At 33.0% G+C, this 24,814-nt stretch overlaps 2 protein-coding genes across 4 annotated transcripts; one reads left to right on the top strand and one right to left on the bottom strand.

The window, feature by feature from the left end:
- Window positions 1-565: 565 nt before the first annotated feature.
- Window positions 566-14,408, top strand: LOC117911387 (polyadenylate-binding protein 2-like). 3 transcript variants are annotated; one of them, XM_034825743.1, is made up of 6 exons: window positions 566-671; window positions 749-830; window positions 5,991-6,046; window positions 13,500-13,691; window positions 13,820-13,932; window positions 14,058-14,408. In XM_034825743.1, the coding sequence occupies exons 1-6, from the start codon at window positions 624-626 to the stop codon at window positions 14,104-14,106; spliced, it is 540 nt and encodes a 179-aa protein (XP_034681634.1). In that variant the 5' UTR covers window positions 566-623; the 3' UTR covers window positions 14,107-14,408. The 3 variants fall into 3 exon arrangements, with proteins under 3 accessions (XP_034681634.1, XP_034681633.1, XP_034681635.1); XM_034825742.1 differs by having other exon boundaries at window positions 5,970-6,046; XM_034825744.1 differs by lacking the exon at window positions 5,991-6,046 and having other exon boundaries at window positions 581-671.
- A 7,995-nt stretch (window positions 14,409-22,403) lies between these two features.
- Window positions 22,404-23,732, bottom strand: LOC117911405 (protein EXORDIUM-like 2). Its single transcript, XM_034825766.1, has one exon. The coding sequence runs from the start codon at window positions 23,715-23,717 to the stop codon at window positions 22,794-22,796; it is 924 nt and encodes a 307-aa protein (XP_034681657.1). The 5' UTR covers window positions 23,718-23,732; the 3' UTR covers window positions 22,404-22,793.
- Between the last annotated feature and the right edge of the window lie 1,082 nt (window positions 23,733-24,814).

Here is a 24,814-nt window from a genome sequence, read left to right as displayed (position 1 = left end):
TTTATAAATTGTTTAAGGAAATAATTTATCTCAAATTAATTTTTTTTTAATATATGAATATGTCTATAGAAAACTCCAAAATCTAATTTAAATTATTTCATTAAATATAATAAAAAATAATTTATAAAAGTTTCAATTTAAAATAATAAAATTAAATCTTCATCGCCACTAATTATTGTTTGAAGCATTATTTCTTTTAACCAACTCCATCTATACCACATATTGATTTATATAAAAATAATTATTTTTGAATATTTTAACATTTGTATTAAAAAATTAATTTTCAAATATTAAATCATTTCATATTTAAGGTTATTATAACAAATTTTGATTTAAATGATTTAATTGAAATAATGATAAATAAAAATCTATGTGATTATAAGAAACAAATGCATATGTTAATTTTAAATTTTATATAATAAAGTGAAACATTTGAAGATACATACATAATATTTTTTTTTAAAAAAACAAAAAAAAATGCATCATCCACGTGCATAACACGTGTCCACCTCCTGTGACTACTGCTATTTACGAAAAACAAGAGGCGCATAAGAAGAGAGATTGTGTGTAGGGTTGGAAACTTAAATAAGAAATGGTGTGAAGAAAGAGAGGGAGAGGGAGAGATGGAAAATGAAGTGGAGATGGGTGGGCCAGAGTCCCACGATGAACATGTAATGGTTGCCTTTCTCACACACTTTCTTTCTCTGTCATCACAAACCCTAATCACACCTTTTTCTGAAATTTGCAGCAAATTGAGGATTTGAATCAACGGTTGGAACAGATGATGGAGGAGAAACCCAAGGCCCACAATGACATGCCTTCTGTACAAGGTTAATCTTTCTTCTTCTTCTTCAGTTCTCTGTTGTTCCAGGCCTTCTTGTGTTACTTTTGCCAGCAATTTTTTTTTTTTTTATACGGTTCTGTTTGGTGGGTAAGAAAACTCAGGAAAATAAATTTTCAAATTTTGAATCTGCCATTTTTCCATTATTGAGCTGTGTTTGGCTTATATGTAAAACTTTGGTTGCCCAGCATTGTTTTTTAATGATCCTGTTTGGTAGATAAGAAAACTAGGCAAAAGGAAGAAGAAAGATTAAAACTTTGAAAAGTCCATTTTCCATTATTTGGAAGTATTTAGTTTAGTTGAGTTGAAAAGGTTGTCACCCAGGATTGTTGTTTTATGATTCTGTATGGTACATAAGAACATTAGGGAAAAGAAAAATGGAAAATTAAAACTTTGAATCGCCCATTTTCAATTATTGTTTGGCTTAGTTGAGCTGACACTTTTGTTACCTAGTATTGTTTTTTCATGATTTTTTTTGGTAGACAAGAAAACCAGGGAAAAGAAAAATAAAAAATCAGAACCTTGAATCTTCCATTTTTCCATTACTGAGAAGTGTTTGGCGTAGTTGAGTTGAAAATTTTGTCATCCGGTATGGTTTTTTTATGATTCTGTTTGGTAGATAAGAAAACTATGGAAAAGAAAAGGAACAGTTACAATTTTTTATTAAAATTTTTTATCTTCAACTTTTTCATTATTAGGCAGTATCTAGCTTAGTTGAGTTTTTTGTTACTGTTACCAGTAATTGTTTTTTTAATGTTCTGTTTGATTCATGAGAAAATTAGGGAAAAGAAAAAGTGGATTTTGAATGTTCAAGTTTTTCATTATTCTGTAGTATTTCCCTTGGTTGAGTTGAGTTTCTTGTTACTTTTACCAGTAATTATTTGTTTTATGATTATGTTTGGTCGACAAGAAATATTGGAAAAAGGTAAAAAAAAAAAAAATTAATTAATTTTGAATATTCCATGTTTCATGATTGAGCAGTATTTGGCTTAGTTGATTAGGCTTCTTACTTTTTTCTCTTTTCTTCTCACTCCTTTCTCTTAGCAACCAAATGGAGGGCCACTCTCTGTTCGGAACAATAAAACTTTAATTAATGTAAAGGGAAGGAAAAGGAAAAAACAGCAATTAGATTTGGCTTGGTTTGTCATCTTGGGCAAATAGGATTGCGATGATAATTGCTGGAACCAGTAGCAGCGAGAGTGAAGCAATAATTGAAAGAGACAGTTCAAATCTTTGGATGAATATATTGCCTTACAATGATATTCTGTAGCTTGTTGTTACCTATCAAAAAAAATATTCTGTAGCTTCTTGTTAAAATTTTTTAGGATTATTGACTGATAGTACTCAACAAAGTGAAGAAACTACCATAAGAGAGAGAGAGAGAGAGAGAGAGTTGTGATGAGGATTGTTTGTAGGAAACTAAGTTTTCCCTCTTATGTTATAATGAATTCATCCTTCCATGCTCAATCTCTTTCAGGAAATTGAAAGCTTTAAAAAGATTCACCAAATCATGAAGTCCGTTCTGTCCATAAATACCATTCATTCCAACTACTAATTCCAACCTTTCCTTTATCACCAAATTCCTCAATTCCAAATGCAGTGTGGTTGTATATTTTGTGCAGAGATGAGTATTGATGTAGCCATCATATAACTCATATCTTGTCAATATATTTTGATTTACCTTTTTGAAATGTATTAAATCAGAAGTTTACGTAACTAAAACCTTTTGTTCTTTTGTTATCTTTTGTCCACATAATTGAGCATTTATTTTATTTTATTTGTTTTTATTTAATTATTTATTTATTTATTTATTTTTTTGGGGTGAGGGTTGGAGGATGGAGAGTTGTTCTAAATGTTGAATTAGTTGTATTTATTTTGAGGTATTGAGTAGTATTTTGGTTCAAAGAATACTGTGTTTGGCCTACCATTTAGCTTTGTGATGGCTATACGAGTGATTGGAAAAGGTGGGATGATTGCCTTCTTTTCATTAGTTTGTCTTTTTGAAAGCAAAGGTTCTGAAGCTGAATATCAGAGTTTTTCTCCTTCAAGGACTTGGGTCAATCAGTCTCATGTGAGCTTCCTTTGCTAGTGGTTGGGACTGGCAATGGCTTTAGTTAGCAATGAGGCATTTGGTTTTGAAATTGTGTTGATGGCTTATGGAGTATATTCACTTGCCCATGCACTCATGCTTTGCTAAACAGTCAAGTTCAATTTCTGTCCCAAAAGACCACTAGGTTCTCCATTTTGAAGTAGTTCCTTGCAATATGATGGTGCTTATAGGTTTTAAGAAAGTGAAGATTGGAAATCGCCTTCATTTTGATGCATTTGCTTTGTTTGGTACTTAGGCAAAAATAGAATATAGAACTATCCATCTCGATTTTATTAGGACCAACACGATAATGATTTGAGATTGGCTTTAGATTAAATGAGCAGTATGTCTCACCCTAGGTTGGTGATGGACTCCAAATCTGTCTCAGCTTTCCCTTCCTTGAGGTCTTGTTCATTTTTTGACCTTCCTGATAGGGGCGCCTTCATTGAGCTTTGGAAGTTGTAAAAACTCTCACCAAATCCTTTGAATTCCCTTGATTTCAAATATTGGCATTGCTAGCTTCAGTTAATTTTTTCTGCCTGCCCAAATCCCTTGATTCCAAGCTTAGTTTTAATTATATTTAGAATTAAAATAGTTTTTCTTATAGTATATCTTACCAACATCTCTTTTGTAATGTGCATTTTTTTGGAAGGTTTTCATTAGTGCAGAACTATTGTTTTTAACACAGTTTATATGTATGTTTGAGAAGAAATCTTTGTGGGACAATGCATATTCTAGATGTAATCTTGTGGTGTTTTGACTATTTTTTTTATAGGTAAATTAGGAGGATATATTAAAAGCGCTTGCAAATTGGCACAACAGAGTACACACTGAGTGTACAAAAAAGGCCAAAGGGCAAGCAAAAGGGAGAGAAAGAAAAGAGAAAGCAAACACCAACCACCCTAACTAATCGACTTAACCCAAGCACAAAACAAAACTCTCGACTAGCCTCAAAAAACAGGTTCTATATCCCCAATGCTTCTTCCCCTTTCCTTGACAGTGATCGGAGACCTATAATTCACTGAACACTCTAGTTTACAAATTTCCCTCTTAAAACGGGAAGCCAAGGGGATAATCCTCTTTTCGCCTGAGACCTTAACCCACACCCTTTTCTTTACTCCAATTTCTGGAGCAGGGAACTGATCTACTTTTCAAACCCCTCAACATGTAACCCTAAAAGCCTACTAAACTTGAAAAAATTACTAAGGAGACTATCCAAAACCTCCTCCGGAACGCAACTGAGTTCCAAGGCCTTAGGTGGCTCCACCTCCTTAGCCAAAGCTACCACCTCCTTGCCCGAAGGGTCCTTTTCAGCATTTTCCAAAAACTCCAACAAATTACCATTTTGAAACAACATCCTTAGCAACCGATTTCCTGGGTCCAAAAGCCCTAAAGAAGAGAGTGGGGCAATCCTTGGAAACTTGTTAGCCTTCGCCGCGAGGGCTTTGTTAGTGAACGCCACGCAGGAACTCGCTGAGACTAACTTTGGCAACGCCTCAAGCCCCACATGCCCATCTTCAATGCAATTGAACTCCATCATTGCCTTGGTCTCTACAAAGAAAGCCCTTCCTTTGAGAAAACCCTAGAGAGTCCTCCCTTAACCAAATCCAAGAAGCAACAATCTCCACTTAAACAGACTAAACCCACCTCCCTTGTCGTACAAGACTTTTCTTAGGCCTGGCCCACTCTTAAATCCTTCCTCGCTTCATTAACTGAAGTTCTGAAGTAGCGGGTCCACCAAGCCGTTAAGCCTAGGTAAAAGCACGACCATTGGGACTTTGGGCTCCCTTCAACCACTTGCGGCCCAAACTTTGGGTCCCTAACTCAGCCCCACTAAAGGCGCCCTTAGCACAAAGTTCCACCAAACAAGCCCCTCTTACTCCAGTTGTACACCTCACACCACTTCCTTGGACATCCCCTCCTCCTGCAGCTTCTGTGGAACTGGTGCAATGGAAAGTTTGTTTCGAAACAAAACAAAAAAGCACTTGAGAAAAAAAAGAAAGATCACAATAGGATCTGAAAATTAGGGAATAATTATGATAAATTATATTGAATTAATTCTAACAATTACAATAAACCTTTAAATAATGTTTGTAATGCAAAAATAAAGAAAAAACTGAAATAGGAAACTAGAAATAGGAAACTAATGATGAACTTAAAATAGAAACTAAAGGAAACTAATGATGAACTTAAATAGAACTAATGATGAATTTAAAATAGAAACGAATAATGATCGTGTGCTACATCAAGAACAGTGATTTGCCACCTCTCCTGCCAGAGTTGTCTTGTCACAAGGCTGCAACATGTCAACGCTTATAAGCTGCCAGGAGAGCCCTTCCTTTCCCACTCCCACTCCAGTGTGTGGATCACCCTCCACACCTCTCCCTACCTCCAACTTGCAAGAATCACTATTACCGCTTCTCTGAGCCCCCAAAGAAAAGTTGGGTGGGGCTTCCCACCACAATTGTAAGGGGAAACTGGAGGATCCCACTACCACTTGCAGTGAGTTGGGCTTGGCTCTCCCATCAGCCCTAACCAAAATACTCGCCCATTGGAGATGAGACAAAAGCGTTGTGTCTTCGTCCACAATGACAAAATCCCCACAATAATGCCCTAGTTTCTTATGCACCTCCCAACTCCATAAATACAAGGGTAGACCCAACACCCTCACCCATACTTCCTTGGCAAATCCCCCTTTAAGCAAACGCCCCACTTCAAGAGTCCACTTTATTAGATGCAATACCTTGTCCTTGAGTCTTCTAGATTATACAGCATTTATTTATTTATTTTCATTAAAATTGGATGATGGGAAAATGGGATGAAAGATGATGAACAAAATAACTTTGAAAAGACAGCTGCAAATTTATCTTTTTTGTTTGTTTTCTTGAACGAGTAGTTCTATGATGCTTCTATTTTTTATTATTGTTATTATTATTATTTTTGTTTCTGAGCTGCTTAGCTAGTAAGATGGTAAAAAATAAATAGATGGATAAGTTATGCTTGCTCTTCCCCCCTCATTGTTTCTTATCTGCAACTTAGATCCTGCTGCTGCTGCTGCAGCTGCCGCACAGGCAAGCAGGGAGGAGGTAGATTCTCGATCGGTGTTTGTTGGTAATGTGAGGCTCTTTCTCCTTATTTAGTTTATGGCTTACCATGTAAATATATGAAACATCATTTTGGTAGGATTTCCTAGCTTTTGTGGATTTCCGTTAGTGGTCGTGGTTGGTATTATATAGTAGTGTCTTTGATGGCTATTGCCTGAACGCAAATTTCATGATTCTCTTTGTTTAATTTGATTTCAATTATCAATGAAAGAAGTTATGTTTGTTTTAGATTCTGGAAATACCATATCACATGTCATGCTTGTTTTATTAATGTAAACTTGTTATGGCTCGGTGGGAGTTTCTCCAAATGGTGGTGGTACATGCTCATACATGTATGCCAATGCCTATAAATGGCTTTGTGTGAATCTAGTCATCTTATGTAGAAATGTACATAATACATATATAATTCAAATTATTAAGAGAAAACACTTAATATTTGCACTACATTAATGAATTATGAAATATATTTGTAGAGCCAATTACTTTAAAAAAAAAAATTACTTGAAAACAAGAATAGTCAATTTTTTAAATGAAGAATATGCTAGCGCTTTCAATTTGTGACTTGAGCAAGAAGCTGTTAGGATTTATTCTTCTAGACCTTTGTATGCTAATTTTGTAGTGTTTCTTTTCCATTTCACACAGAACTGTGCAAGCTACTACATGTAAGAACTGCCCCTCAATGCCTTCTTCTTCACTCATGAGGTTTTAAATTCCATGGTGGCACAGGAAGACCTTTGAGTACTATTGACCTAAGAAGTGTTTTGGTAAACTTTGCAGTTGGAATGCCCTTTCATATATATATCTAGATGGTTTTTATGATTGAAACAATTTTAGTTTCTATTTTTTTAATAAAATTATAAAAAAGCTCAAAAAGAGTTGCAAACTAAGCGTCTATGATTTTTATAAGACATGCAAAAATGAGAAAAGGAAAAGAAAGCAAAAATGAAAAGTTATTCTTGAATCGTTATAGAAGTCAAGATCTGAAGGATTGTAACACAATCTCAAGCTTCCCTGCTTGTCAATTTAGTGCCCTCAGAAATAATTTTTATATCTGAAGCTTTTATTGAGTTAGCTCAAGGGCCTGCCAGGATAGATGTGGTTCTATCATGAGAGAACTACATGTCTTGCAAAATTAAGAGTGAGAAGAGCAGAATTTTGGTCTTGGAGTGGAAGAGTAATCTTCTTTAGGAGGTTCTGGCAACTACGCAGTGGATGACCATGCAGCAAAATTCTCTATGTAGATCACCTTATTAATAGATAATGGGTAATCCCTGACAATTTTTCAGGTATAAGTTGGGAACCACTTTTTTATCCATTGTCTAGTAGCACGTGAGCTTTGGAACTTTGTCTCTCTATCTTCAATGCTAGTTGGGTTCCTCCCAGAGCAGTGGATGATCTCTTGAGGGGGAGGAGGCATACTAAACCTAAATAATCCTTCAAAGGCCTGGAACATGGCTTCCTTTGGGCTTTTTCATTTGTGTATTCCAGTGCAGTGGAGGCTGATCTGACCAAGTTGACTTTAAAGGGAGCTTTTTGTATTCTATGTTAGCTACTTTCAAAAGTGGTTTGTGATATCTTGAGAGATTGGTGGCATATTGGTATATTAGGTTAAATATCTGTGCTTTAAAGGTTTCAAATGTGGCTTTTGTTGTGCATTTTACTGAGCATTACAGTTTATTCATAGAATATTTGAAGATACAAAGAGTTAGTTGTAACATTAAATTAGGGATTATACTACCATTAAAATTTACTAGTTAATTTACTGTAGGGATCCAAACTAAGTTATCATCAACATTTCTGAGATTTTCTTGAGAGATGATGAAACATTTGAATTTATTCAGATTTCTGAAATTATATAACTGTGACTAGATGGGACTACCAGATGGAAACACTGATCCAATATCCGTTGCTCTATCCTCTTTGACTTACACATATAAACCTATACTCAGTTGAGCAGAGTGGACACTTATGTCAAACTGTCAAACTATTGAGGATGTGTCTGCTGTTCATTAGTTGCGTGTGTATTTTACCTGAAGGGAAATCTTTGTTGTTTAGATCTGCAGGTTTTCTTCTTTGTCTCCTTGCAGAAAGGGGAAGTAGAAGGATCTCAATCCATAACTGAATTCCTATTAATCTCTTAAAACTTCATCAGAGGTAAATGTCTAGTAAGGAAGAAGTTCTTTCTTGTTTGGGGAGAACACAATTTGTTCAACTATGGTATGTACTTCTTAGAAAAAGGAGGGATGGGGATGGCACCATGAAGCTCCATTGCTGTCTTGACTTGCACATATATACATCGTATTAGCGGCCTATTTCTTTTGTTTCCTGCCTGGGTTTCCTGTTTGTTCTCCCTTTAGCCATTTCTTAACCATTGCATTAGTTTTTGGTTGCTAAGAATTCTATTAAGTGAGATGTCAGAAATATTATTATTACATGCCTTCTATCCTGACAAGCTTAAACTCATAAATTCTATGTGACTGATCTAACAAGACTGTGTTAACATATTCATATTCTTGTAGGCTGTGAGGTAAAGCTCAAGTGTTAAGGATTGGGAGGTTCCTGGTTTGATTGCATGTACAATAAAAGAAAAAGTCCCCTATCAAAGCAATATGTTGTTATTCTGGTTACTTTCTGGGTTTTAAGATGTTAAAATCAAGCTTTACTAGGATAGTGTTTGTGGTAATTTAGTGTGGATGGAGATGAGTTATGGAGGAAGGTCATCATTGGGCAGTTTGGTTAGGTGGGATGCTTTGGAGGGCTATTAGAAAAGGGTGGGATGCTTTTTGTACCTTGTGTGCAACAGGTTTTAAACTAACTTCTGGTTGACAATAGGTATGGGAAGTCCCCTCTCATAGATCATTTTCTTAATCTATTCTCCATTGTGGTGAATCCAGAAGCTAGGATGGCAGATTGTTGGAGTACGGTGAGCAGTCAAGGTCACTGGAATCTGAGATTCATTGGGAGCCTTCATAATTCGGAGTTGGAGATGGTGGTGTTGTATTGTATTTAAGATGTGATTGTGCTTCAGAAGAGTGAGAATAAGCTTGTGGGAAATTATTTAGTGATTTTGCTTCACAGGTTATAAGTTTTTTATTCTGAAATTGAAAATTGAGGTTGCAGGGTGTGGGATTGGCCATTGAGTCGGAGATCCTTGCTTTGGTAGAGGGTTCAACTCATTGAGCTTTATGAAGGGGGGATTTTGCATGGCAATAGCATGCATATCTCAAGTGAAATGTGGGCCACAGAAATTAGATTCATGGTCAGTGCAATTCTATTGACCTGGCAAGAGCTTTGAGTCGTTCTTCCCTTTGGACCCATAATCAGTCAATCAATTGTGAATCTTTTGGCCAAGTAATGAGCTTCTCGTTTATAGCCATTTCTGGGGGAAATTTTGCCGCATTGAGTTTGTAGTTTATCTTTTCCTGTGCTTAGCTAATCCTTATCCTCATCTTGTTTCATCATTCATCCTTCTAAAGGATAACTTGCCTTCTTGTATTGTCATATTCAAAATTTCTATGATGGTTTATTTCTTATAAAAATAGATAAATGGATAGATAATTAAATAAATAAAGTTGGTTTCTTTGTTTTGGGAGAAAATTCTCACTTTGGATTTGCTTAGAAAGGATAGGATTCTAGTCAGTTGGTGCTGTTTATGCACAATGGATGAGAATCAACCAATTATTTGCTCAAGCTGTGGGATTTCTTAGACTGTATGGGTCCCTATTCTTTTCGTTTTTTGGTGTTTATTGGATTTAGCATTACGTTAATGAAGGTTATTTTGGCCAGTTAAGAAGGTAGTTGTTTTTTCCAAAGTGGAAGGGAAGAATATGGAATGTGACACTATTTATTTTGGTGTTCATAGGAGTGGAACAGTATAATCTTCTATTGTTGGATGCGGCCAGTGTTGCAATTAAAAAATAGTTCTATGAACTCTCTGTTTGTGTGCTCTAGTAGATCTGTAGTGAATGAAAGACTATACTTTATATATTTGATTATGTGTTGTGCTGCACATAAGGCTTGGATACCCTTGTTCTCTCCTATTTGTTGGTTATACCTTCTTTGTACCTTGACTTCGTCTCCCTTTTGTTAGGCACCTATTAATTTAAACTCTAGTTTACATATCAGGGGAAGGAAGAAAAAAGAGATAGGGCACCATTCATTTTTTATTTTTCTTTTTCTTTTCCTTTTTAATGCTGTCCTTGTACGTGTACAGAATGTCAACTTGACAGCTGAGATCTTGTCCTTGGATTATTGCATTTATGGGTTTTTAATGTGCAGGGGTGTTTCTCAGTTCTAGAATTCAGCATCAACACTACCTTCTACTACAGTCAGAGGATCGTGCTTCATTCTAGGAGTTCTGTGATTAAATACTGCTAGATTGGTTATAAATAATTCTGATATAAGCATAAAAATAATTGAAAGTAATAGGTTATTCATGAAATACAACAAGAGAAAGGAGAAAGACTAAAAAAGGAACAAAAGAAACTAAGAAATACTCCTTACACCTAAAAAAGGATTGAAAGGACAGAAGAGAACTATAAGGTTTTAAGATGAGAAAAAGAAGAAAAAGGAAATAACTGGGGCAAATCAGTTTCTTCATGCACAATAAATCTATGTGGGAAACAAGAGCCATTAATGAGTGTATGTACTACAATTTCCTTAAACCATCCTCATTAATGCACAATCACCAATTTCCTTAAAAAGGTAAGCATTACCAAGAGCCATTAATGGTTGCTAGTTCCTGATGATCATAACCTTCTGGTAACCCGAGCCATCCCTTTGTTGTGCTGCGATTTCCTTGTTCCTAAACATACATGAATATAAACACATATTAGTCATATGCATAGAACAGGACACTTTTGAAATATTTACTAAAAAAATACATATGTTCTAGTATCATATTTATCTCAACACTGAGTTTTGAATCTCTTGTTCCAATACCAAATTCAAAAAAAAAGATGATGCAAAACTGCACATGCAAAAATTCCTTTTCCAAAGAGTACCAACATCTCGGCCCCTTCACACAATTAAACACATTTTAATTTGTGAATGAAAATCACGTATTGCAAACCCTAAGAAGTTCTTCTTTCATGTTGCTGTTCCTCTGTGTTGAAAGCAGCCATGCCATTGAAGAAGCTCTTAGAGGACCAATTCCCTGTGTCAGCAGAATCAGAGCTTAGGGAGGAGTGCACCTGTGACAAAGGTTCATTAGTTGTACTGAGCTTTTAATTGGTTGTATGAGATTTTAAAAAAATGGGTGAGCAAATTGATGGAAAAAAAGAAAGAAAAAGAAACTAAAACTAGGCAACAAATCTACACTACATTGATATATGATAGACATTAGCAATTCCTATAACCCTATTTTGGGATGTTATTGTTATTTGGGCAGGTCATTCTTATTACATTTTTTGTTTAATTTTTATTACTGGTGGGTGCGGATATTATATTCTCATTATTTTTCTTATGTTATCTTTCGATGGTGGGATGTTCTTCCAGCTAATCTTTCACATTTCCCAACTTCTAATAGTAGCAGAATGAGTGTATGTTTTGTGTGGTGAAGCAGTGCTGGATGAAGGAGAACATGTTTTCAGGATTCAAGATATGAGGTTTTTCTAGTTAAGCTGGCCTCGATGAATGATGCTCTAGGAACATTATCTCTTGCAGTGGATTGGGGTGGGTGAAGCTTTGTGATGGAGATAAGCCCGAAGCTCTCACTGCCAGTATCATCTAGAGAGAGATAATTGGGTCTAGTGCTTGCTTTATTTGGTTTCTTAGACAAAAAGATGGATGCTTTAGAAAGGGAAAACATAAAATCTTTGAAGAATTCCATACCATTACATCACAATGCTTAGGCTGTTATGTTAAACTATCCATAGTATTTCCTCAGAGAGAGTAACTTATCATCTTGTTCATCTTCATCTTAGATTAGCAAAGGATGTTTTCTTTTTCTTCCTTTCTTTTGATTTCTTCTTCTTCTTCTTCTTCCTCCTCTTCTTCTTCTTCTTTTTTTTATTTTTTTTTTTATTTTTTTTTATTTTAATTTTTTGATTTTTTGTTTATCTTGCTAATAAGAGGGATGGTGTATTCTGGAGGTTAAGGGGTTAGCTTGGTCCCCATCCCTGAGGAAAGTGCATATGGTTGGAAAGCCTCTTTGCTGAAGAGGAGAGTTAAGAGGCTGTTTTTCAGTTCATCAGGGAGGATGCTCCAGGTTCAGGCAGTTTTTCCATTGCTTTTTTTTTTTTTTTTCAGGATTATTGGCCTATTTTGAGAGAGGATTTACTCTTTTTTTCTTTTTTCGTTTTGTTTTTTTTTTTTTTGAATATTTCTTCAGTGGTTGTCAATGAGAGCATAAATTCTAACTTTATTGCCCTAGTACCTAAGACAGGCATTCACTATGTGCATTGCACCAACCTTGGACCATCGACTGTGTGACCAGCCTTTATAAGATCATCAATGAAATTCTTTCTAAATGGGTTTAGAAAATTCTTTAGGGGATTATATCCTTTTTCAATGTACTTTTATGAAAGGTAAGACAATTCTGGGTGCAGCTCTAACATTGAATGAGTTGGTGGATGAAAAATTGCATTCTGTGAAGAAGGAGATGATGTTTAAAGTTGATTTCAAGAAAGCGGACAATCATGTTAATTGGGTCTTTTGGGTCCATGTTCTTGTATAGGAGTTTGAATCTAAATACAGGGCTTGGATTTGGGGCGTGTTATTCCTCCATTGGTTTCACTATTCTTGTGAATGAGAAAGCAGGGAGCTTGGTTGTGGCCTCTCATGGTCTCTCTCTCACTCTATCTACTATTCTGGTGGATGTTCTAAGCAGCTAGAGAAGGGCTTCATTAAGGGATTTGAGGTGGGTAGGATTGGCTGATGATACAATCTTCTTTGCTAGAGCCAAGGTTGATGGGATTTCTAATAACATGCACTTTCTCTTTAGTCTTTGGTCTTTTAATGGGTCTTAAATTCTGCTTAACTTAAACAAAAGTATCCTTTCTCTCATCAGTATCACTCAAGTACAACTAACTTGGCTTCTTCTATAGGTTGTTAGACAAACAATTGGCTTTTGTATTCAAAGCTAAGAGGTGATTCCCAGATCTTCTAGAGGTACTGCCAAGACATTTAGGATGTTTAGCAGCTCAGAAGCCTCTATTCCTTTAGGGTGTCTATAAAACTTAACTTTGATAGTTATAATTTGGGGAATTCGGGTCATATGGTTATTAGGGGTGTTATTGGAGATCACACTGGTGTGGTTACTGCCTTGTTCTAAACTGTCAATTCTAGGTATCTTTATATGCTGAGGTTTTAGTCTTGTTGGAGAGCTTGTATGAGCTAGTCCTCTTACTGTTCAAACCGGCTTCAGTTGTAAAAAATTTTATTTGACCTGTTTCGATCTTTATTAATTTTGATTTTAGTCTGCTAAAGTTGTTTCTTGGCAACAACCCTGGAACTTGATTTGCAGGTGGATTATTCTTGTACCCCTGAAGAAGTGCAGCAGCATTTCCAGGCATGCGGGACAGTGAATAGAGTCACTATCCGATCCAACAAGTATGGCCAGCCAAAAGGTTATGCTTACGTTGAATTTATTGAAACAGAGGCTGTTCAAGAGGCACTCCTCCTGAATGAATCTGAGCTACACGGCCGCCAGTTGAAGGTCATACTATGTTTTTTCAGTTCACTTTTATCAAACAAGAGCAAATGAAAATCATTCATCGGGTTGTAGCTTCACTCTTTTCTCTTCTCCAGAAAAACCTATTTTTTGTTGTTCAAATGTTATTGCAGGTATCAGCAAAGCGAACCAACGTCCCTGGGTTGAAGCAGTTTCGTCCACGACGAGTAGGCTTCCGCTCAAGGAGCGCACATATGCCTCCTTATCTCTGCCCCTATGGATACGGGTATGTTTCTCTTATCCTTCCCACTTTGATTATCAATCAAAGACGATGCTTCCACCAGTATTTTTCTTGTCTCACCTGTAAAACCCAGATGGTTAAGACTATTAAGGATTACTCTACCATTTCAGGAAGGTTCCCAGGTTCAGGATGCCCATGCGGTACAACCCGTACTACTGAAGCTTCAGTTTTGGTCATTAAGTTTGATTAGTAGATGATAAATGGAATGGATGTATCCGAAAAATCTCCTCTCCATCCATCTTTCTTCGTCTGGATGATCATCGTTTGGGGGAGACCAGTTTGATGGATATTAATGGTTAGGCTGAATTAAACTTTGAGATCTGGGTATGTAGTTGAGATTGATGGTGAAACAGTGTAGTTATGTTGCATTCTAATCTACCTTCATGTTTGATGCTTCCTTTGAAGTGTTCACTTTGTACAAATGACTCTATTGTGGGGAAAGCAGCTTCCTTTTTTATCTTTGAATGTCTTTCATGAAATTATGGCCTGAATGTTGCGCTTTTTCAATAAGAAAAACCGAAGTCGTGGTATTTATTTCACTCGAGATTGGGTCTTTCCATCAAAGCATTTTGCCTGTGGCATATGCCTACTCTGGTTTGATGGAATGACATTGAAGTGTCTTAGTCTTATTTTTATTTCTACTTTTTTATTTATTTATTGTAGCGTAATTTGGTATTAAAAAAAAAAAAAGGTTAATGTATTTAAGAATGGTTTGAAAAAAATATTTTTAGATTAAAAACACTTTGGGAAAGAAAATTAGGGTTTGATAACATTTAGAAAATATTTTTAAAATATTGAAAAATCATTGGCTGTGGTTTTTAGAAAAGCATTGGATTGGTGATTTTTTTAAAAATTGATTTTAAATAAAATATTTCAATTAAAAGCATTTTAAATAGAAAGTTAATAATTGAATTCCTTAATTATAATGGTAAGATGAAAAGATTGAGAAGGAAACTATCAATTTTAAAAATTTAAGATGAATTTTAGAGATTAACCCTAGGGGGTAGCTCAGTTGGTTCGACCTTGGGTTTGCTCCCCAATGGCCTAGTCGTTAACTTTAGGGCCCTGTGAATTAGTCGAGGTGCACATAAGCTGGTCCGGACATCCACGATTATCAAATATAAAAGAAAAAAAAGATGAATTTTAGAGATTGAGAAAGAACAAGTTTAACAAATCGAAAGTAAATGTTAGAACATAATCCTAAGGCTATGTTTGATTTATGAAAAACACTAAAAGGGAAGAAAAAAAATGTTGAGAGAAATGGTTTTCTTGTGTTTGGTTTCATAATGAAAACTTATTTAATCTTTATATAATAAAGAAAAATGAGTAAAATGAGTCTGAAGAAACATATAAAAATAATTTATTAATTTTAAAACTATTTTTTATTTTTATTTTTATTTTTTTCACTTCTACTTTTCCTCTCTATTTTCTTTTCCTTACATTTTTTCTCAGATTTTTCAAGAACCAAACATAACCTGAATAAATGAAGAGATTCAACATTAGAGATTGTTTTTCTTCCTTCAAATGATAAGTGATAAGTGACAAGATTAATGGACTAATAAGCTATACTGATGACATCAATACCAACATGACGTTTATTAAGTACTATTATGTATATATTAAATAAGATATATTTAAACTTATATACCAAGTCATTAAAGGGGTAAACTTACTAATAAAACTATTAAAAGACACATTTATAGGATGTCCTGAAAATTCAATTCGATATAGATTTGTTATTTATCAAAATAATAGTTAAGTGGAAATAGTAAAAAAAAAAAAAAATGATGCCACGTATTTAGAAGATATAATTGATGCAAGAAAACCTATGTGATTAATAGATTTATTTGAAATTACTAAGGAAAAGGAATTTATAAATAAATAAAAAAAGTACAATCAAATACTAATCCGGATAATATTATAACTACTATGAAAAAATAAATAAATAAAAACTCAACTCATTTGAAAGACATTTTTTACACTCGTTAATGAGGAAGAATTGAATGATTCGTTAACTTTTTCGCAAGTCATGTCCTCTTCAAATTTGAATAAATAGAAAGAATGTATATAAGAAGAATTAGAATCAATAAATAAAAATAATGTATGAGAATTAGTTGATTTACTAAAAGATAGATAACCTATAGGTTGTAAATAGATTTTAACAAAAAAAAATTAAAATTAGATGAAATATTAGATAAATATAAAGTAAGATTAGTAGCAAAAGGTTTTATCCGAAAAAAGGTATAAATTATGAAGAAACTTATTTACTAGTTGCTAAATTTATTTTTATAAGAATTATAATGATGATAATTGCACATTTAGATCTAGAATTACACCAAATGGATATAAAAACAACTTTTTTAAAATTGTGAATTAAAAGTTAATTTCCCTTTATAAAAATTATAATGATCATAATTGCACACTTAGATCTAGAATTACACCAAATGGATATAAAAATAACTTTTAAAAAATTGTGAATTAAAAGGGTGCATATGTGTGTGTGTGTGCACGCATGTGCGTGTACGTGTAATTGGAAATTACCTAAGGTTTTTGACCAAGAAACTTATAAAGGAGGATCTTTTAAGTTTTTCTCAAATTACAAAATTAACATTGTTGAACAAACCATATGCTTGGAATAAGATGATTAGGTAATAAAACTTCTATATACCAAATCCATAGAAAGAGATAAGAATGACTACAATTTTATACACCTTGAAATGGTTCAAGTGGCCGCTAAGCCATTGGTCACAATAGGTTTAAATACCTCAATTGTTATGTGTATAAGAGATAATAGACATCTTGATTACGAAAATTCTATTATCAGAGCAATTTAAGCATGATTAAATGATAGACCAATTTATTTTCAATGTTATCTTAATTTAGCAATACAATTAAAAGATGTTGGCATCACAAATTTGGTTATCCTTCAATTAAAACTCATGAATTTAGGTTTAAGAAAGGAAACTATTTAGTTCTTGAGGTGATTCTCCATAACATTTCTAAAGAAAACACTTCAATTAAAAATAGTTCAAATAAAAACACTACCAAATGTATTCTAAGATTCCGCTTGACAATATTTCTAGAAAATGTTTATAATATAAAAAGTGTTTTTGAAAAATAAAATAAAATAAATCATTTGATAAAATTTAGAAATTACTTTTAAAAAATTAAAAAATCATTTATAACAATTTTTAGAAAAACACTCGAATATATGATTTTTATTTTTTTTATTTTTTTATTTTTCAAACACTTTAAGAGAAATTAATTCCACTAAAAACACTTGAAATAATTGAGAGGCGTTGTTAGAAAATTAAAATACTATAAAAACCAAGGATGAAAATATCGGTAATTACGGATATATCAGTACTTTGATTTTACGGATATATTGACGGATATTTTGGAAAAAAAATATTGGTAGGCTTAAAATTGTTAAAAACTTATGAACATGTAAGGAAACCTCATAATAATATAATTAGAAGTATAATAGACATTTTAAAGTTATTTTATTGAAAAATTTGATATATGTATAACATGATTTATGATATTTGATAATAATATCGTATGCATCGATAAAAATATGAATTTTATAAGTGTACATTTATTATTAAATTACATCTAATATTATGATATTTGATTATAATATGTCTAATTTTAAAATATATATTAATATTAAAATTATGATCCATTTAATTCAATTGTATTAAAAAATATAAAATAAATTATGATATACATGTATAATTTTTTAATATTTAATTAATTATTAATGATATTAAAAACATTATGAAGAAAATTATATAATTTTTATATTTTTGGTAATCAATTAAAAGAAAATTTTGTATTTAATTATAAAATAACTATAATTAATTTGCTCTTTAAAATATTCTTTTAATATTTTCTTTATATAATAAATTTAAGTATATATAAATTTAGTGCACAATATATAATAAGGGTAAGTTTGTTTGGATGGTAAGTGGAGTGTACCCCAAACCTTTTGGTTTGAGATTCAAATCCCCTCAGAAGCAAAAGGAAAAGACTGTAGCGGCACTGTAGCACATTGATTGTACTGTATCGTGTTTGACTCTACCTTACGATACACGATATCGCAGAAATTCCTCCTTGATAAAAACTAAAGCCTAGACAACTTTTATTAAGTGGCATTGACCCAATAAAGTTTTTAAGTCAATAAATCTAGGCAACTTTTATTAGGTGGCATTGACCCAATAAGAGTGTTATTGGGTCAATGTTGGTGGGTGTGGGTTTTGGAGCCTCCCTACTTAAGTACATGGATTCCTACTAGGTTTATGCCAGTTGGTTTTGAACAATTCAAAGTAGTCTAATAAGTCAGTGCCACTTTCCATGTCAACTACCTATTTCCTTTCAATGGGGTTGCTATTTCTTCATGGCAATTTCATCTATAGGCCCCACAAGTTTTGATTTGCTCTTGGATTGAACATGAAATTCATCTTTCATTAAAATATAAAAATTCTTTTTAGCATTTATTAGTTAAAAAAGAAAAGTTTTAAAAAATGAAATAAAAACTATTATTACATAGGATTGAATTTAATTTCTATAATTAAAATAAAATACTTTTATCAATGATAAAAATAATTATAATATTTTAAAATTTTTAAAATATATAAAAATATATTTTTCACTTCATGTTTAGGAAAAATGAGTCTTCTTATTTCTTCAAAACCCAAATTTGAAAAAAAAAAAAAAAAAAAAAAGAATTGTTAAAATCACTTCTAATTGATAATTTAAATATGAAAAATAGTTATTGGTTTTAGGAACAATTTTTTTATTTATTCTTTATAAAATACAATCCATTTATGTAGAATATAAAAGTTTCAAAATATTCTTTATATTTTTAATTAATTTGTAGAATGCTTTAAAATAAACATTCAAAGATATCTCAAATTTTTTTAATTAAAAAACTTTATTTTTAAATTAAAATTTTAAAAGATTATTCTTTTGTTAAAAATTTTGAAAAGATTGAGAAATAAAAAAACTTAAAAAGAAAAAAAAAATCCAATAATTTCTTTGCATATTTTTCTATTCTTTAAAATAGTAACATTTAATAAAAATCACAAAAAAAATATATATTTTTTTTTATTTTCAAAATTTATTGTACACACATTTTTTTTTTTTTTGAAGAAATTTCAGGTATTTTTAATGAAATAAGCAATAATTAATAAGATAAAAAATATTTTAAAATGTTTTGCATGGTATATAAGCATGTTATAGTTTATAGGGAATAAGTTGGAAAAGTAGTTGTTCATATTTGAGTCCTTAAATAAAATTTTATTCCTAAAAGAAATTAATAAATATTCTTGAATCCTACAAAAATTCACAAGTGAGAAAATTAAGGACCGGGTTATTTTCTTTTTAATATATTTAATTTGAAAATAAAAAATATTTAAAACAACAAAATTATACTTAGAAACTATATTTTTAACTTCTTTTGGAGAATTAATTTTGTTGATTTGTAATCGACACAGACTAAAATTTTTTGTCCTTCTGAAATGTTTAAAATCGTTTTTTATATAATATTATAATTTAATTGGATTTGATTCCAAGTTCTTGATGTGATTATCCCAAAACACTTCAATTAAAAGTATTTCAAATAAAAATACTACAAAATGCACTCTAAGAGTTCACTTAACAACATATCTAAAAAATATGTCTAATATAAATACTGTTTTTTAAAATTTTAAAAACACCTTAAAAAAAATTTAAAAATTACTTATAACATATTCTGAAAAAATACTTTATATATGATTATTTCAAAAACACTTTTTAAAGAAATTACTTGATAGAAAGGTTTTGTTAGAAAACTAAAATACTAAAAATGCTAAGACCTAGGCAACTTATATTAAGTGGCATTGACCCAATAAAGTTTTTTAGTCAATAAACCTAGGCAACTTTTATTGAGTGGCATTGATCCAATAAGTGTTATTGGTTCAATGTTGGTGGGTGTTTTGGAGCCTCCCTACTTAACTGGATGGATCCCTCTATATAGACTAGGTTTAAGTGTCATTGGTTCAATGTTGGTGGGTGTTTTAGGGCCTCCCTACTTAACTGCAAGGATCCCTCTATATTGACTAGGTTTAAGTGGCATTGGTTCAATGTTGGTGGGTGTTTTAGAGCCTCCCTACTTAACTGCATGGATCCCTCTATATCGACTAGGTTTATGTCGGTTTTGAACAATTCAAAGTGCTCTTAAAGTCAATGTCACTTTCCATGTCAAATGCCCATTTCCTTTCAATGGGGTTGCCATTTCTTTATGGCAATTTCATCTAGGGGGAATTACCCGATTGGATAGACGGGACGAAATAATTATTAGGAAGAGGACAATTTTTTCATTAAATGTGTTTTTTATATTATTTATAAATAAATTTGATATTGTCGATGATATGACACCCATACATGATAATAAGTACAGGTAATCAATAATATATTTTCTAGGCTCGAAAAAATTATTGTTCACTTTTAAACAAATCAAGTGACTGTTTAAAAATTTACAATTTTTTTTTTTCAAAAAAAATTGAGACTTTTTAAAGAACTTTGTAAAAAAATAATTATCAATATCTCATAACTAAAAATCATATCCTAAGGTTATTATATTGCTTTATATATATGAAACATACCATTAAAAACTTTATTACCATAATAGAATAAATAATTATTTTTTACAAACACTCATCAATTGAATAATATATAAATATTCAATTGACTATCACATAACTATTAAATGGAATAGCTCACAATTATTCATTGGATAATATAGCACGTAAAAAAAATTAAACAAGAATAAATGAAATTATGTTGTAATATATTGTAATGATAGTGTATTTGTATTATAAGTATAATGCATTTATGTCCTACTTATATTTCATTACAAAAGTAATAATTTTAAAAATGTTTATTCATATCCTATTGATATTAACACATCGTAACAATAAATTAATAACATTCATCCGGTGCATTGAAATTATTTAATAATTTTTGTATATATAAACTACGAGTCTCATGAATTCAAATTAGTATTTCATTTGGTTTCAAAAAATATTTATGATATGAGTATGTTGTGAAATATCGTATGATCATACAAAATAATCATTTTTATAAAAAATATCAAAAATGATATTTTTGTTGTACCTATATTTTATGATAAAAGTAATAATCTTGAAGATCACTTTTTATACCTCATTATATTCAACATATCAAATGTATTAACATCATCGACCCGATGCATTGAAAAAAAGAATATTTTTGAAAATTAAGAAAAAAAAAATACTATGCAAAAGGGAAAAAAAATCATATAAGTTTTAAAAATTATTTTATTATAAAAAATAAAAAAAATGATTAAATATTCTCTATTATTTTCTTATTTGTTTTAGATAAATCTCAATGAAAAATTTAACATTTTATCTTTTTTGAATTTAATACAAAAAACATAATTTATCAATTTATTTGAAAAAAAAAATCATCATTTTTATTATATAATTATAAAACTCATTTTTTTCTTAATAAAATTAAAATTTAGAATAAAAAGAAGTAAAAAAAAAACAATAAATGATATTTTAAAAATATTTTTGTTTTAAATAGTAAATTTAAATAACAAATTATACTATCATTATATATAATAATGGTAAGAATTAAATCCAAAATTTTGATTTAAAATTCAAATATCAATAATTATAATAAATATGAAATTCATACACCATAAATTTAAATAAAATACTTTAAATGTTTTGAATTTTAAAAGTTTTAGCGACAATTTTGACATTTTAACCTATTAAAGTCCCTCCCCAAAACACCATTTCCCATCATTATTCCACCGTACGGAGTAATTCTCCCTTTCATCTATCTATGGGCCCCACAGGTTTTGACTTGATTGAACATGGAGTTGTTTTTCATTAAAAAAACCTTTTAGCATTTAATAATAATAAAAAGTAAAAAAGAAATGATTATTACACACATAGGATTGAATTTTTATTTCTATTTATTAATGATGAAAATAATTATAATATTTTTAAAACATTCTTTATGTTTTAAATACTTTTAAATTTCTCTAACTACCCATATTAATTGACACCTACTCCTCTCAAAATCCCTACTGGCACTTAGAAATATCTACCCCTCACGAAAATATCTTCTTTGTTTGATTGGGGAGTGATTTTACTAATCTTTCAATCAAATGATAAAAAATTTTAAATATTAAATACAAAAAAAAAAAATTAAAATCAGACTCCGAAGAAGAAGACTACGATTCCTTTTGCAATGTTTTTCAAAAACACTCTTAGTACAAAAGGTGTTTTTATTTTTTATTTTTCATTAATACACCCATATTTGAAAGTAAAACATAGAAAAGAAAGGAGAATGAGGGGAGCAATCCTATGACAGATATGAACGAGTGAACACTCTTACTAACAAACTCCCTCGGCCCACCATAATTCCTCTGCAACAATCATCATCTCATTTGAATTTAAAATTAATTTGGAATTTTCATCATGAACTTCCACTCATCTCCTTCATGGATTTGATACTTAAACCAACCCACCCACCCACCAAAATCCTTGCCCTAACAACACTCTAATTGAACGTGGTCGGTCAAGCTGCCCACTCCTTTATTTATTCCACGCCCATCATCATCGTCGATCCATACACATTCATAATCATTTCCCGTGCCAATTCCTATGTCCTTAACTTTATAACACTCTCCACTTTATTATTATTTTTGTTCTTTTCCATTATGGGGGAGGCAAGGCAATTTACAGGTCAAGCAACACGACAGACTTTGCGTATAGAAGAAGCCACCAGTATCTACATACTCCCTACTACTTTTACACAAGAGTGGCGCATGCTGAAGTCTCTGGGTCCCACATCGCTGGCACCAGGTACCTCCTCCCATTCACTCCTTGCGCATTGTAGCTCGCCCCGCTGCTCTTCTCCACCAGCAGCCGCCCTGGATATCCCGGGTACGCTCCGCTCCCGAACACCCCCGTACACGCCGACACCGCCTCCAGCGGCGCAGTCGGCGGACCCTGGAAGTACCCGCCGTTGAAGGGGTTCGTCACGGTGTTGGCCAGAAGGGTGGCTAAATTGATCACCATCCCGTCCACTCCCACGTCGCCGTTCGGCGCCACCAGAGGCGGCGTCTGGGGGCCGTACATCGGCTGGTGGAACGGCCACGCGCATTGACCCGGGCACTGGGTCTCCGAGTTCCCGACCCACACGTACGCCGATCGGGCCTTCCCGGAGTGGGTCCATCCGTGGGTGCCGCACCGGCTCATGCAGAACCCATCCACGGCGACGTCCTTCGCCGTGAGAAGGATAGTGACTGAGCCGATGAAGTTGGGCTTCGATGCCAAAGCCGTGAGATGAGAAGTCTTTAGCACCTTCCCTAACGAGTACCTCTGGTCCAACACCTGCTTCCCCACCACGACGGCGCTGGAGCCGCCATGGTACTTCTCAGTAGTTTTCCACCACGACGCGACCGAAGGCGACGGGGGTGTGCGGCTGTTAAACGATTCGAGAAAATCGATTATGATCGACCGCTGGATTGCGGAGAAAGAGCCGTACCATACGAGATTAACGGTGACCTTGCCCTTGAGAAGAGCTCCGTTGTGGTACTTCATCGGGAACGGCTGCTCCTTGACCAGAGCCGAGAGCTTCCTCGTAGAGCCCATGGCGGGCTCGACGAGCGATGCCAGCAAACAAGACAGATACAGGAGACACCCATACCTGAAGCCATATTTTGGAGCCATGTTGATATTTTGTATTGGAGCGAGAGAGTCTGAGAAAGAAGAAATTTATAGTGGGAGAAGATAGGAGAACAGCTGTGAGGAGCAGAGGTGTCCATTTCAGAGGGTGACACGTGGAAGGACGAGGTTGGGTGGGCATTGAGATGGAGGGCTGCCAGGCTGTGAGGTTCTAGATGACGTGGTGGTTCATGAGAGTAAAAGAGAAAGTTTGTGCAGTGATGGTGACTTTAGACTCATTTTCAGTCTGATTTCTCTGAGCAAAGCCCCCCTCCTTCTCCCATACGCTACGCTCCATCATTTTATCCTACTTCCTTCTTTACTTCTTATCATATAAAAAAAAATATGAGATAAAATTAGGGCATTATATTCATATTTTTAAAATATAAAATTATTTTTTAATTTTAGAAGAATAAATTTACAGCCCCACTTCACACCTGAGTCATCCCTGTGGGCCCACTTTTTCTTCTTGGAGGAATCGTGAGCGTCCATTTCAAACCAAAGCTGGCCACTATTAGGATGGATAAATTACTTTGAAAAAAAAAAAAAAATAGAAATCTGGAGGCTTATCTCCAGAAGGGTAGGGACCACTGGATTATGGTACGGGCCTGCTCCAGAAGCTACTGTATAATTGGAGGGGAGGGGCCAGGGTGGGAGGGAGGGGGGGAGGAGGCCCCACATTGGAGTTGATGGATGAGGATGACGTGTGACAAAGAGCTCGAACTTCGATGCCCATTTACTTTACATCCTTACTCCCTACTTAAATATTAATTTATTTATTAAAATAATAATTTATAGTGTATGGCTTTGGGGTTTGGGAAGCAAAACCACTTGTTGTCGTGAGAGGGTTTAGTCTTACCCACCATATATTTGGTTGTTGCTAAGCCTTTGATTTTCCAATTCATGAATCGAGAGTGCCGATTACGATCTCGAAAAGATACGTTTCAAATAAATCGTTATCAATAAGCTCGAATCGCGTATGCATTTTGTTTATTTATTTATTTATTTTTTATTTTTTTGTTAAAAATGCTTTTAAGATAAGAATATTCATTTCGTGTTTAGATATAAAAAAGTTGTTTTGATACTCCAACATGTATAAAAAA

This window comes from Vitis riparia, chromosome 3 (assembly GCF_004353265.1).
Source record: "Vitis riparia cultivar Riparia Gloire de Montpellier isolate 1030 chromosome 3, EGFV_Vit.rip_1.0, whole genome shotgun sequence".
In the NCBI taxonomy this organism is placed as follows: domain Eukaryota; kingdom Viridiplantae; phylum Streptophyta; class Magnoliopsida; order Vitales; family Vitaceae; genus Vitis; species Vitis riparia.
The sequence above is the reverse complement of the archived record's forward strand: the minus strand, read 5'-3'. Positions and strand labels throughout refer to the sequence as shown.

Bases quoted from the DNA above. Each gene is read 5' to 3' on its own strand.
- LOC117911387 (XM_034825742.1), top strand. From the start codon at position 624: ATGGAAAATGAAGTGGAGATGGGTGGGCCAGAGTCCCACGATGAACAT. The intron at 13,692-13,819 runs GTCATACTATGT...ATGTTATTGCAG, and splicing joins TACACGGCCGCCAGTTGAAG to GTATCAGCAAAGCGAACCAA. The intron at 13,933-14,057 runs GTATGTTTCTCT...CTACCATTTCAG, and splicing joins CTCTGCCCCTATGGATACGG to GAAGGTTCCCAGGTTCAGGA.
- LOC117911405 (XM_034825766.1), bottom strand. From the start codon at position 23,717: ATGGCTCCAAAATATGGCTTCAGGTATGGGTGTCTCCTGTATCTGTCT.